Source organism: Micropterus salmoides, unplaced genomic scaffold (genome assembly GCF_014851395.1).
Source record: "Micropterus salmoides isolate LMB-PRFRI ecotype aquatic unplaced genomic scaffold, ASM1485139v1 Ms_hic_scaffold_13, whole genome shotgun sequence".
In the NCBI taxonomy this organism is placed as follows: Eukaryota; Metazoa; Chordata; class Actinopteri; order Centrarchiformes; family Centrarchidae; genus Micropterus; species Micropterus salmoides.
The window spans coordinates 33,215,912-33,230,609 of NW_024040374.1; the positions used below are offsets into that span (position 1 = coordinate 33,215,912).

At 40.4% G+C, this 14,698-nt stretch overlaps 1 protein-coding gene across 3 annotated transcripts in view; it reads left to right on the forward strand.

Annotated features, from left to right (window-relative positions):
- Window positions 1–363: 363 nt before the first annotated feature.
- Window positions 364–14,698, forward strand: part of kdm4aa (lysine (K)-specific demethylase 4A, genome duplicate a) — a 32,244-nt gene continuing 17,909 nt past the window's right edge. For 2 of the 3 annotated variants that reach the window (XM_038716880.1, XM_038716881.1), the window contains exons 1-9: window positions 1,944–2,081; window positions 3,907–4,082; window positions 6,833–6,947; window positions 7,121–7,314; window positions 11,628–11,677; window positions 11,991–12,094; window positions 12,272–12,409; window positions 12,658–12,890; window positions 13,698–13,855. In XM_038716880.1, coding sequence (XP_038572808.1) covers window positions 1,944–2,081; window positions 3,907–4,082; window positions 6,833–6,947; window positions 7,121–7,314; window positions 11,628–11,677; window positions 11,991–12,094; window positions 12,272–12,409; window positions 12,658–12,890; window positions 13,698–13,855 — 1,306 coding nt within the window. Of the gene's footprint in view, window positions 497–1,921; window positions 2,082–3,906; window positions 4,083–6,832; window positions 6,948–7,120; window positions 7,315–11,627; window positions 11,678–11,990; window positions 12,095–12,271; window positions 12,410–12,657; window positions 12,891–13,697; window positions 13,856–14,698 lie in introns of those variants that run through there. The other variant, XM_038716879.1, reaches the window with a different exon arrangement.

Sequence of the window (14,698 nt, forward strand, 5' to 3'; positions counted from 1 at the left end):
ATGCATTTTTTGAATTTGCATCTGGTGTGAATGTAAACAGAAGCAACCGGATGATAATATGAAAGTTTTATCTTTGTCATTCACATTTAACATCAGTCTGAAATTTGGGAAACAGAGTGCTTCTTGACTTATTTGAGCACCAAGCATCATCAATGTGAAAAGTTAAAATGTAAGATGTTAAAAATTAGTTTTTGATACAGTAAAATAAAATTAAAAGAATTGTAATCTTCATCTCTTACAGACTATGAGATGTTATTGCAGCATTATTTATCTGATGAGCTCTCTGGATACTGGATGAGGCTGGAGAAGAGGGCGTTGTGATTGGTTGGCGCACTACGGAAGCACCTCCCGCTGAGCTCCATGTAAACAAACACACACTGGGCATGCGTCACTGGAAAAATGGAGGACTGTCTTTGCTACCCGGACTGATGATGTCTGTATTTCTACTCTACTACCTGTGATCTGAGAAAATAACAACTCGTTAACATTTCAGTGTGTAAGTTAATGTTTGACACTTTAGAATTAGTTTGTTTGTGGGAAAGTAGCAGTAACTCTGAGTTTGTGCATGACAAACTGACGCTCAGCAACAAGCCATGTTTGCTAGCTGGTTAACGTTAGCTGAGAGCGGAGGCAGCTGTCAGTCCGCTGCACACTGAGCAGTTGCTTCTGCTTTCATTACAGTATTCTCCGGTTTGACAGGGTGACTGGCGTTGTCTGTAAGTGCTGGTTACTTGCTGTTTACGCCTGAATATGACGGTGGTTTGGTGTTTGTTGACTACACCTTTCATTCCCGGGACGCAGAGTAAGCTATCTTGCAGTTAGCATGTTAGCTAGCGGACTTGCTAAATATTTTCCGAGGAACAGCGCTGTCAGTGGGCTACGGTGTAACAGACGTGGTGTTCACCCAATCACTGACTGTGGTCCGAATCGGTCAGGATCGCATCCAATCACGGTTACACGGCGGACCACCGAGTCCTGATGGTAAATTCTGTAATGTCAGAGTTCAGAGTATGCTGCCTGCTAGCTAAAAGTTGAACATTATCTCAGTTGGTTAACCGTAACTTACATGAAAATATTCTTGTAATGTACGTTACAACGCTAATGTAGTCAAACTGGAAGTTTGTGACATAAGTCTTTATTAGCATAACTGTTAGTAGCTTAGGGGGAGATTTTTGGAATGCAAAAATGATAAGTTATACATTTTTTTGCAATATTGCATCAATAACTTATATACTTGCAATTTTTTTTCACAAATACAATTAAGGTTTCACATATTCCATATATTTCATATTAATTAAGGCCATGTTTGACTAGGAGCAGGTATAGTGGTTTCTGTGGTCTGGGATGGAGAAATAGAATAAAGGTTTCACATATCAGGAACCTGGTCTATGGAGTCTGTGTGTTAATCAAGTCCAGGTTTGGCAAGTTGGTGTAAAGTGGTTTTTGATATACAGTAGTCCTGGTCTGGGTGGAGAATGGCTGTCCTTTTTACAGATTTATCAAACCAAATAAAGCTTCCACAACTCTGGAATATGGTTTTAAACAGTCTCTGAAGTCGAGGTTTGACATGTCTAGATGTAGTGTTCTGGTTGGGGAAAAAAGCTGTGAAATTACCCCCTTTTTCTGTTTTCACAAACAGAATAAAAAAAAACCTCACACTTTAACAGATTAACAGCAGGAACTGATATATAGTACTACTATGCACCACTAACATGGATAATTGCCCAAAAAATATTGGCCTATCCTTTTACTTTTGAATCAGTGAGCACCTACAACAATGTGCTTGACATGGTCTGTTACTGTCAAGCAATGGCACAGAACTGGTGTAGACTGGGACACTGCTTTAAAAGTGAGCCAGAAACATGTGTTTGTCAGATGTGTGCGCTGGATGTTTCCATGATCATGTCCATGTTCTCCACAGGAGTTTAGGTCAAAATCCCAGGATGACCACAGACATGCCAGCCCAAAGCTTGGGCTCGAGGATAATGACTTTCACCCCCTCCAAAGAGGAGTTCAAGGACTTCAGCCGGTACATTGCATATATGGAGTCGCAAGGAGCACACAAAGCTGGAATGGTGAAGGTAAGTAGGATCTGTTGTGCTTGGTCATGTTATTGCATTATATTAATTTAGCTGATGCTTTTATCCAAAGTGACTTATGATAAGTGCATTCAGTCATGTGGCTACAACACAAAAATTGCAAGAATCATTAAAAGTTCATATCTGATGAATCAACTTCATCAGATATGCTGATCTGCCTCAAGTGCTGCATTTAGAAACATTTTTTTTAATTAATAAATTTTTTAGTTTTATGGGCCAAGTTGCAGTCTGAACAGATGAGTTTTCAGTCTGTGACAGTTGTATAGAGTTTCTGTTGTCAAGAGAGCAGTTGGGAGCTTGTTCCACTGTTGTGGAGCCAGGACTGCAAATAGTTGAGCAATTGCTGCACCCCCTCGTAGAGGTAGCAAGCTGGTTGGCAGCAGCAGAGTGAAGTGAATTGGCTGTGGTGTATGGACTGACCATGTCTTGGATGTGATTGTGAGGAAATGAAGCAGGATTTCAGAAATGAAGTCAGTCTTGCGAGAAGCTGACGGGCAGTTCCACAGTCCCCCTTTGGCAAGGTTTTGGGTTTGTGTGGAGCGGGTGGGATAGATTAGATTAGAGAGGTTACAGTGATGTTGTGAGCAGGGTCATGGTCATGGTGCACCCCATCATCTAATCCCACATCATGTGCCAAATTCATTACTATTATTATTATTATTATTATTATTATTATATAAAAGTGGATATTGTTACAATAATTTGTTCATATCCAACATTTTAGCTAACTATTTTAACTGTTTACCCAACAATTTTAGCAATTTTTTTAACCATTTATCCAACGCTTTTAGATAACTATTTTGTTTATCCAACGCTTTTAGATAACTATTTCTGTTTTAAACTATTTTAACTGTCTACAATTTCATTCAGTAGTTAATTCCAATCGCATCTACTTTGCCATTCTTCGCAGATAAGCTAATGTAAGTGAAACTCAGCACTTATTGCAAATGTTTCACATTGAAAGCCTACCAGGCAAAAGAGGAATTATGTCCGTTGAGCTGATGGAAGGCTTTTCATATTAAACAGTTTCACTAGTGGTAGCAAAAGAACTGACATAAAACTTAAAATGGATCTTACATAGATGTATTTAATTACTGGAGTAATATGCGTTAAGATAATCACTGGCTAATGTATTTTTACATCAGAGTGAAACAAGGAAAATAACTGAAACTGGCAAGAACAACAATCTGTAACATTAGTGTAAGCCATTTTCTCACTCATGAGTGGCAGTTACACGCACGAAAAGCTCTCAGTAAACTCGACATAAAGCATTGCTGCAAAAAACATTCTCATGCTTTTATTTTGTTGGTACAATAACTTAAGAGGAAGTGATTATGTTAGTAACTATAGCTGTCATGACTGAGATCTATTTCAGCACCAGCCGCTATCAGTTGTTTTATTTTTTTATTTTTCTGCTATCAAAGCAATCAGGCCAGATATTATTGCTGGTGGGCCAATTCTGGCCCGTGGTCCGCCTATTGCCAACCACTGCTTTAGATGATTGTAAGCGAGCTTTTCTGCTGCAGCTTGTTTTCAAAAGGAATCCCTGTTTTAACTGGGTGCAGAACTCAATTGTGACGCTCCAATGCATCAGTGTATTTAAGTAATCAATGACGTCGATTACGTAGATGAATCACCCTTGCCCTACTGTAATATACATTTGCACAGCAGTAATTCCACCAGTACAACAACTTAACTTAACTTAGTACAACAAGAATCTTGTCATACTCACCACTCTGCTGCTTTTTTCTTTTTTCTAACAGAAATGTTGTTACCTTTCTGTTTCTGTTCTGTTCTACTCTTTTAGGTTATTCCACCTAAAGGCTGGAAACCTAGACGAACATACGATGATATCGATGACCTAGTGATTCCCGCTCCCATTCAGCAGGTGGTGACCGGCCAGTCAGGACTGTTCACACAGTACAACATCCAGAAGAAGCCCATGACCGTCAACGAGTTCCGCAAGACCTCCAACATGGACAAGTCAGTTTACATTATCAGATTATGAATCACAGTTGGTTTTCACACAATGACTATAATGCCCCTTTTCCACCGCATGGTACCATCTCTACTCGCCTTGACTCTATTGGCCTTTTTTGTTTTCTACTGGGAAGAAAGATTTACCTGTTATCTGGTAGGTTTTTTTTGTACCATCTTTGTCAAGGTTCCAAGCGAGCTGAGTTGATGGCAATGGAATTTCATTCCCTTCTGATTAGTTTTGAGGCGCAAAAACAACTGTAGATTTAGAATATTAGCAGTTTTACACAATATTGATGGCAGATCAAAAATGTGCTTAAAGTTTTTGGAGTTGAGGAGCACCACAAGTGCAGGCAGCTAACAAGCTGGCCAGCCAGTTAGCTCACAGACCGCTTTGGTCCCACAGTCACACAGACCAGTGCAGCCAACGCAGCAGAGACTCCAGCAACAACAGCAGAGGAAAACACAGTAGTAAGATTTCCATACTTCTATTCTGTCTTTACATTCTGAGTAATGAAACGTTTTAACTTAAATCAAGAGACAGCTGTGTGTTGGGTCACTCTGAACGGAGAAAACGGATGGGGTGGGTCAAAAGTTGAGTCGAATTGAGCTGGTACCAGTGGTGGAAAAATGGCTTAAGATTATAGTGTAACAAGCAGGTTCAGTATGTGTTTTCAAGAGCCCGACCGATATGGGATTGTTAAGTCTGATACTGATTTCAATATTTGAGGATTTTAAAGTCCGATAGCCAATATATCGGCTGATATTCTTTTTTCCGGCTTTTCCACATTTGTTATGTTGAGACCTCACCAACATACCATGACATAATACAGTTTTCAAATAAACTCTTATTGTTATAAGTAGTACTTTGAACAAAAGTACAAACAATATATTAAAGTTTTGATAAATAAGAATCAAACACATTTTTAAAATATCTGATTTGTTATAAATTATAGAGTACTACTACTAATGAATAGTGTATGTATTGTGGGGGCCAGCAAAACAGAAACTATAAAAAATAGCAATATAGTACTACTACTAAAAATAATAATAATACCATATCATCTCTCATGTCATTGCTATCATAATAATGATAAACAGGGCTCTCCTTACCTACAATCCTCTACGATGACTACTTTCTAGGGCTGGGCGATATAGACCAAAAAGTCATATCCCGGGGGGGGGGGGTCTTCTGTTTCAGCAGCCATGTTTTTACTATTTGTAGTAACTTAGCTTGTTTCGCATTTTACCATTTTAATTATACTTGATTTTCCATCCAAGTGTCATTCACTTATTGAATCTGCCTACTTCAGTTCTCTTCACATTCACAGACCTAAAGTTGTCTGCTGCAAACAGGTCAGTGTGCCCCACTTCTTTCCGTCTCTCTTTCCCTGTATGTCCGATCCAGTAGCTTTCTCTATCAGTAGTAGGCTACATTGTATAAAGTCGCCGAAAAAAACTTCCAACTGTGACTCCGTTCACAGCAGCAGCTGAGCTGCATGTTGAGGAGGCATGTTGACGCGTAGCCTGTCAAAACAAAACCAACTTGGTAGGTAACGAATGACATCTGACTGGTGTGTTCACTGTCGCTTTACCTGGTCTGTGCTTGTAAAATATGCACTGTGTCGCTACTTGTAACGTAATAACTCTACAATGTGCCGAAGTAAAGAGAATGTGTGGGAAACACTGACTGGACCGTTGTTTTTTTCTTTTTATAAGTCAGGTCTTGTGTGTCCCTCCATGTTGTTGAGAGTTTGTGAGTAGAAGGCTGCAGAGGGAGGGGAGGGGCTGCGGGTGATGGAGAGAGATGAGCAAACACTGGCAGGACTTTATGGAAACATAAGAATTAATTCAACATCAAACTATATCGGTATAAACGGTATTGTCTAATTTTTTTCATCTCCTTTTTAAATTATATCATTATACCGATATACCGCCCAGCCCTACTACTTTCTACATCTAGTTTATCACCTGTTAATTCTATCCAATGCTACAGAAACGATTTACTAACCACCTTCTGGCTCTATGATGCCGTGACGCAGAGGAAACGCTGCCCTTGAATTAATCTAATACTGCATGACTGTCTACAACATGAACCTGCTACTGTGTGTTAGATACTTGTTCAGTCACAAGTCCCCTCTGCTTTAATCATTTCTGACATGCTGACTGTAACTAGAGACACTACAGTTTAATCGCTCATTAATGTTGCCTCCTCCACTTGCCTCCTCCACTAATAAACACGGCATTAGATTTGTGGCTGTTGGCGATGTTAGAAAATATTTAGAAGTAATAAATTAGAGAGAAATGAGAGGACCGGTTGCTAGAACTGACAAACTGTTTCAGAAATAAATCAACAATCATGTCTGCCAGCAGCGTAGCCTTCTCCGTAACATTTAACACACTTCTATGAGCCTGGAGAGGGCAGTGAAAAACGGGAGAGCTATCAAGTCTGGTCTCTGAAGAGAAAAAAAAAAAAAAGACCAACTCACCGGGAACACTGAGTGTGAGAGCTAAAAGGAGCTACTAGATCCTGTCGAGCCGGCTATGAGCTCCGCTAGACTGCAGTCAGCTGATGTTTTGTTCTGTGGTGCTGCAGTTTTGTTAACAGATGAGCTGCAGCGCGCCCTCTGGAGGGCAAACTATGCAACACTCATGACATGAGTGAAGGATCCGACTTTGTGTTTCTCTTTTTTCATATATTGGCTGATAAACGAAAGTGATTTCCATTGAATATCTCAAAACATTTCTCCCTGTAGGTTCTGCAATCCCCGATATGTGGATTTTGAGGAGCTGGAGAGGAAGTTTTGGAAGAACCTGACCTTTAACCCACCACTTTATGGTGCCGATGTCAGTGGATCGCTGTATGATCCAGTGAGTGGTGATTGGTTGAATAGTGCTACCAACTGGAACTTACATGTCTTCATTGTGTTAAAACACATGTTCTTCTTTCAATGTTCTGCTCCTACACTCAACCATCTCTAGTAATTTCTTGTCTTGTTGGTGTCATTGTGACTTACATCCTCTGATAAATCCATCCTTTGCAGGATGTAACCGAATGGAACATTGGCCGTCTCAACACCATTCTGGACACTGTGGAGAATGAGAGTGGGATCAAGATCAAGGGAGTGAACACACCATACCTCTATTTTGGGATGTGGAAGAGTGCCTTTGCGTGGCACACAGAAGACATGGATCTGTACAGCATCAACTACCTGCACTTTGGAGAGCCGAAGTCCTGGTACAGTCACTGACACACCCTTACACTGCTGGACCTGTCACATATTGTGTCTGCTTCTTTTCAGCTTCTCATTGCTGCACATTTATTTACAGAATCTGCTTTAATAACCAAAAATAACAATAAAATAAAACGGTCAACAACTTGGCACTAGAGATATGAAGTAACGTGCAGATACAATTTGAACCAAAAACATCTCACATGCCCTAAAATGGGAAAATACTGTAGATTAAAGCCCGACTGATGGCGATGTTGGTATTATAGTGAAAAAGAGACAATATTTATTGATTTTGAGAATGATTCGGATAGTAGACCCCTTTTTTGTCTTAACTACACTGAGAACAGGCTGATATTCCAGCTAACATTGGGCGCAAGATGGGGTACACCCTGGAGGTCGCCATTGCAGGGCCAGACATAGACAAACAACCACTCACGCTCATACTCACACCTAAGGACAATTTAGGGTCACCAATCAACCTAGCCTGCATGTCTTTGGACGGTGGGAGGAAGCCGAAGCACCCGGAGAGAACCCACGCAGACACGGGGAGAACATGCAAACTCCACACAGAAGGGCCGGGGCAACCGGGGTTTGAACCCACGACCTTCTTGCTGCACCACCGTGCCGCTCCGCTATGGTGCTAATGGTTTATGTTAATAAAATAGATTACAGTCTTAACAACTTAACATGTAAACAATTGCACATCAATAAATATTTGCTGCTGGAAGGTGCAAGTTTTTCAGCCATCTGGGAACAGAGAGAGTGAGAGAGAATAAGCATGTGTATTTCACTTTACACATAATCTGTCATCGTTTCAATGTAGCATGTAGTCAGTTTTAAAGAAAGTTTATCCATCTAGTTTATCCCTTTACCAGCACTCTTTAATTCTAACCAAAGCAAGGAGTAACCATTTCTCAACCACCATCAGTCAAAATCATGCTGTCTATGATAACGTTAGTGACCTGCTGTTGACTGCATCTAATACTACATGACTGTCTACGAGGACGTGCAACTTTGTCTGGATTCTTGTTCAGCTCACGTTTATTTACATGTCCGCTCTGGTTTAATCATTTCCGACACAACAACTAAAACTACAAACAAATGGCTCGCAGATATATTTAGAATAGAAAACTATAGTTTAACTGCTCATTAATGTTAGCGCTAGGACTGAACAATAAATTGCATTTGCGATATTAATGCAAGGTATTAAAACGACACACTGGTCACATGACAACCAAGAGTCAACCAGTCTGCAGAGGAAGCGTCAACTTTGCATGTTACACTGTACCTTAACTTTTTGTTGTACAATGGCGTTAAGCTTGACAAAAGCTGACACAGAAACAGAGCACCCACCACCCGCGGGTAAGGTGGTGGTGTTTGTGGGTGAAATCTTGATCTTGAAATTTGATACTTCTTCTCTAACATTACTCATAATAATAATTCATGCAATTCATGCATCACTTTTCATCATAATTTCATCATAACACCTGACCCACAAGAAAAAACGGTGTATGTTTAATCTATCTAATATTGTGTTGGTCATACTATACATTCATTTACTGCTTGTCCGTTTTGAATAATAGAGAAGGTAAAGAGCTTAAAAATTAATTGCATATTAAATTGCATTCACAATATTGGTTTAAAAAAGTTTTGATTATTTTCCAAAATCGTTCAGCCCTAGTTAGCGCTCCTCCACTGATAAACATGGCATTAGCTTTGTGGCTAACTTAGCAAAGGGCAGTGTTAGCTGCTGTAACGTTACATGATTTTAGAGAATATTTAGAAGGGATGAACTTGGGACAAATTAGAGGACCATTCGCTAGAACTGCCACATTGTTTCAGAAATAAATCTAAAATCACAGTTGTCAGCAGCATAGCCTCGCATACATACTGTGGGAGGAAGCCGGGAGAGGGCAGTGACAAACGGGAGGGTTTGCAAGTCATGAATGTTTTCAGGAGAGGAGAAGTGATTGGGGCTGTTTTTATTATAATTTATGTCATGTAATTAACGTGACAAATGGCCAGCTGATTGTTTTCTACTGTGGTTTTTGTGGTTAAGCGGTGTTGTTAATAGGTGAGCTGCAGAGTGCCCTGTAGTGGGCAAACTATGCAACACTCATGACATGAGTGAAGGATCTGACTCTCTGTTTCTTTTTTAATAATCATATATCTGCTGTTATAAACAACCGATGCTGATTAAATGCTATTAGCTCATATCGGCCGATAATATAAGTCGGCCGATATGAGCGTAGACCCTACCCAGGAGTATAATTCAAGCTCTAGCAGGGCTTCAGTGCTTTCTCACACACACACACACACACACACACACACCCCGTCATGTCGAAGTCTGTGCGTGTGGGAGGAGTCAGATATTCTGTTAGAAAAATGAAAAAGCTACATCTGTTTCCTGTCAAGCTTTGTAAAGTGGATGGCAAGAGGGAGCTTGTATCAGAGCGAACAAGCACCATGTTTGACTGTAGGGACCATGTTCTTTTCTTTGGAGGCCTAATTTTTTTTATGAGAACAGAAGAATGATGTGCTTTACCAAAAAGCTCTATTTAAGTCTCATCTGTCCACAGGACATTCTCCCAGAAAGATTTTGGCTTCCACAGGGAAGTTTTGGCAATGGGGTCATCCTTTTCATTCAGATGGCAACAGATACTGCGAGCTGACATTGTTGTACCCTGTGTCTGCTGGTCAATTTGTTTGGAAGTTGATTGTGGTTCTTTATCCACTATTCAAACAACCTTCAGTTTTTCTCTTGTCCACGACCAGGGAGAGTAGCTACAGTCCCATGGGCTGTAAACTTCTTCACAGTGTTGCTCACACTGGACACAGGAACATTAAGATCTCTGGAGATGGACATGTAGCCTTGAGATTGTCCATGCCTTTCCAAAATTTTGGTTCTTAAATCCTCAGGCCCCATCCACACTTCTGTGTTTTCAAATTAAAACGGAGACCTTTTGCTACGTTTGCATCTCCCATCCAGACTAAAACCGCGAAAATGAAGACATAAAACAGAGAAGTTTGGAAACGCTGCCGACCCCATTTTGCGTTTCCAAACTCTGGAGGGCGTTTTAGTGAAGACGGACTTTAGAAACGATGACGCAGCCACTCACGCTCGGCTCTCTGATTGGGTCTCATAAGTCATACAAAGCAGAAACACGATGCTACTGACATTAAAATATTCTGTACCGTGCAAATAACACTTATGGTGCTTTCAGACCAAAAGCGAAGCGAGCGTTTGGGGCGGTGAGTTTACATACAAAGTCAATGCGAAGACGCGTAGAGCCGTGATTTCCTGTCTGCTTCAGAGCGATGTGTGGAGAGGGCCTAGCAGAGCGGAGGATTGAAAATCTGCTGGTCGGCTGAGAGCTGCTAAACTTGGGGGAGAGGAGCAGGGAGCAGCGCTGCGACCTTTGGACAAACAAACACCCGTAGTCAGTCGGATTCTGCTCTGACACCGTTTACTCACGGGAGGAGCTCAGAGTTAACTGCTTTTATTAAATTAGCTTTAGTTTTTGGGATTACAAGGTTGATTTATCTTCACTGGAGCTTCTCAGCAGCTAGCTTCCGTACACATCCAGTTCCAGTGTTGTTAGCGTCGTTAGCTCTGTCAGACTACAACTTCATATTTATATCAAAACTGGACATTACTTGGAGAAAAGAAAGCGAGGAGGTTGAACTACCTGGTGAGTTCAGAAAACATGCGTCTGTAACTTTATTCCTGCTATCATTGTACTTTACTGTGACGAAGTTAGCATAGAATAGCCCTGATTGACTCGAACTCCATTCAGAAAACAAACATTTTAGAAGTTGTTGTCCTGCTGTCTTGCTGACAGACCTGACAAAGCATGAATTCATATGTTTAACAAATCTGCATCATGTTGTAGTTATTTTGGCATCAGTTTAATCCATTTATTTCAATTTAATCACAGCAAAATGTTTACTTTGGGTTCATACAGCTGTAGTAATGAGTTGTGTTCACGTTATCGCGTTAAAATCGCCTTCTCTCGTTGTGTGTGTGAACACTTGCAGCGAATGTACTCATGCGAGGAGAAAATTTGCGGTTGGTCTGAATGCCGCATTAGGCCTATCTGCCTACACTTGTAGTCCATATTTTTGGCTGTATTGGTGGTCTCAGCCTGAAAGTACTACAATAACCCTGCAATAAATGATTTTCTTTTTCAATGTAATTATCTTTTTGTAGGTAAGAGTGTTCTGTGGTTATTATTTCGTTGTTGTTCTCAAGAACAACAGTAAACAAGCAGAGAGACAAAATTTGATGTTATATATTTCTGCTTCTGTTGCTATTCAGGTATGTTGTCCCACCAGAGCATGGGAAAAGACTGGAACGACTTGCCAAGGGTATGTGATTGGTTCTTGCAGAACTCCAAAGATGTATTTGTATAAGTGTTTCAACAGGCACTCGTTTTGTTTGTCTTGAATCTCCTATGAAAATAGATCAGTCACACTTTTCTTATGCAAATGTTCACCCCTGGGTGCCACAAGTCACTTCTACTGGTCATGCTCAATGGTTTAAAAGAGGAAGTTAAAACGTTCAGTGAACCTCTATACTGTATGGAAAATTCTTCAGAAGCCAAAACAACATGATATTTACATGTTCCATTTAACAGTTTGACTGATTGGGTTAGCTTCACTAATGCTGTTGTATTTCCAGGTTTTTTTCCAGGCAATGCTCAGAGCTGTGAAGCCTTCCTGCGCCATAAGATGACTTTAATTTCCCCGTCAATCCTGAAAAAATATGGCATACCTTTTGAGAAGGTGACCTTTCATTGACTTTGTGTGGACCTCCTGAAGCTGTCTTTTACAATATATGCTGTAGAACAAAAGTGCTTAACAAACGGGCAGTAAATAAACTGGATTAAATAATGATGAAATGAAAATTTCAAACAAAATGGTCTATCAGCTCTTGTAATTGTGTGTTGATTAAATTTTCAGGTCACTCAGGAGGCTGGCCAGTTCATTGTGACGTTCCCATTTGGCTATCATGCTGGTTTCAACCATGGTTTCAACTGTGCTGAGTCGACCAACTTTGCCACCCAGCGATGGATTGATTACGGCAAACAGGCAACGCTGGTACAAAAACAGAATTTAAACAGCTGTGAATGTTAATATAATGATTAATTGCATACATACACTCCAGACACTTTCACACCTGTAGTTCCTGTATACACCACAACAATGACTGCTACTGTTCTCACAGCATTGTTTTGTACTGCTCTGAAAAACAGTATCGACTGCATTAATACCCCATGGGGGATATTCATCTTTGACTACCATGGTTTAAACCTAGACTAAAGTGTTAATCTGTGTTTCCATCCCAGTGTTCTTGCCGTCAGGACATGGTGAAGATCTCCATGGATGTGTTTGTACGCAGGTTTCAGCCTGACCGTTACAAGCTGTGGAAAGCAGGGAAAGACAACACTCCTATCGACCACTCCAAACCCACACCAGAGGCTGCTGAGTTTTTAAAAGAAGACAAGACAGAAACTTCAAAAGAGAGTGCCACTGAAGCTGGATCTGAGGACCCCACTACTCCTGTCCAGGAGGACAAAAGGTCTGGATTAACACTCGCTTCTAAAGGCCCATTTATACTCCTGCGTAGGGTCTACGTGCATCATTCTGCAGTTACACCCCCAAATGATAGTACAGTCCTGCCAGAGGTACCAGATATTTTTCATTTTTGTGTCAGAGCATTTTATTTATTGATTGCTGTAAATTTGAACAAATATAACAAAGCAAATAAATTGCCTCCCCTAGCTTTAAGTGAAATAAAATGCCTTCACTCCAGACATGTACATCACCAATCACTTAATCTGCTGATTAAATGACTTGGCTTAGTTTAGTGGTCACTATGTAGTTTCTTCACTTTTTTCTAAGCTAAGAGATCTCCATTCAAATGCAATTCAGTGTGTAAAACAGTAAGTGAACGCAACACTGTTTATACTGCTGCAGTGTTAGTGCTTCTTCTGACTGTCTTCAGTTCAGTAGTACATGTAGTCTGCTGTCAGTTCAAGCTGTTGCGTTCAGTTCAGTACTACACTATACCTGTTTATGAGGTTAATGTGCTCAAAATTTAGTTGTTTATGTGGCTTTTGTAGTCTTTTAATAAGCTTTTACCAAGGAAGGAACAAATTGTGTATCACTGCTGTGCTGGCAACTGTGCACTCAGTCACCAGTGAAGAGCTGCACTACTAAAAGCTTCTGATTAGGTCAGGGACAATGTTGATTCAGTATCAGTTCACCTTAAGGATTTTGTGTTAAAGTTTCGTACGTGCATGTACTTCACAAACATCTACTTTCCTACTCACATTGATGCTAGTCTATGTCGGACATGTCTTCACTAATGTCTCCCGTACATCAGTCCAAAGCCTCAAGCTGGGACAAAGCGTCAGCTTGAAGCTATTGAAGCCTCAGAGGACATCAAACCTGAGCTGACACTGAAGGAGGAGGTGGAGCCACAGAGGGCCAAGCTGTCACGCAAGGAGTCTCCAACTAAAGTCCCTGCCAGGCCAGATAAAGGTACTGCATAGTTCACAGTGATCTTTTTTCAGCTTTTGGGTTTTGTGTTCATTCAGTCCGTGAGTGGAAGCTGATCTTCAAACCCTGAGAAAAGTGATTTTAAGATGAGAGCATGCTTTCCTATGTAAACATAGCTCAGACCTGTGCTGACCTAAAATAAAACGTGTTTTTGGTGCTTTGATTATGTATAATTTGGAGTTAGAATTGGTCCTACATGTGTACACTGTTAATAGACAAAACAATAGTTTTTTGTTAGGCTATGGCATTTGCATAAGTTAAACTAGCAGCTAGTGGACTTTTCCTCCACTCTATGCTTAAGAAATGCCACATTATACTTTTCTGATTAACTGTTGGTTAGTCACTGCGTCTCCCGACAGAACAGCGCAGTTCAATTTCACCATAACGAAACGAGTTGTTGTTATCTTGATTAATGTTTACTTTGCCTGTCTCTCTTTTGCTCTGCTGGGCGCACACACACACAAGGCCCCCCAGTGGCCCAACAAAGCAAGCAACTGAGGACACTTGGAATGGAATTTTGACACCTGTACCATTTTGTCTAAGGATGAACTAATTACTAAAGATATGAAATACATTTGACAGCCTTGATGAAGGAAAATTAATGTCTAATAAGGTCTATCTACCTGAAATGTGGCATTTTTGTATTACTGTCAGCTAGTTTAACATTGTGCAGATGATTATTTTACAATAAAAGTACTACACTAACAAAAGAAAGCCAAAGTTGTTCAGGTGGAACTTCACCCATACTAACCTGTTGACATAATTAAGAGTGTATTAGGCTTATTCCACAGTAACTATTTGTTTCATGGTATGTAACAAATGTAA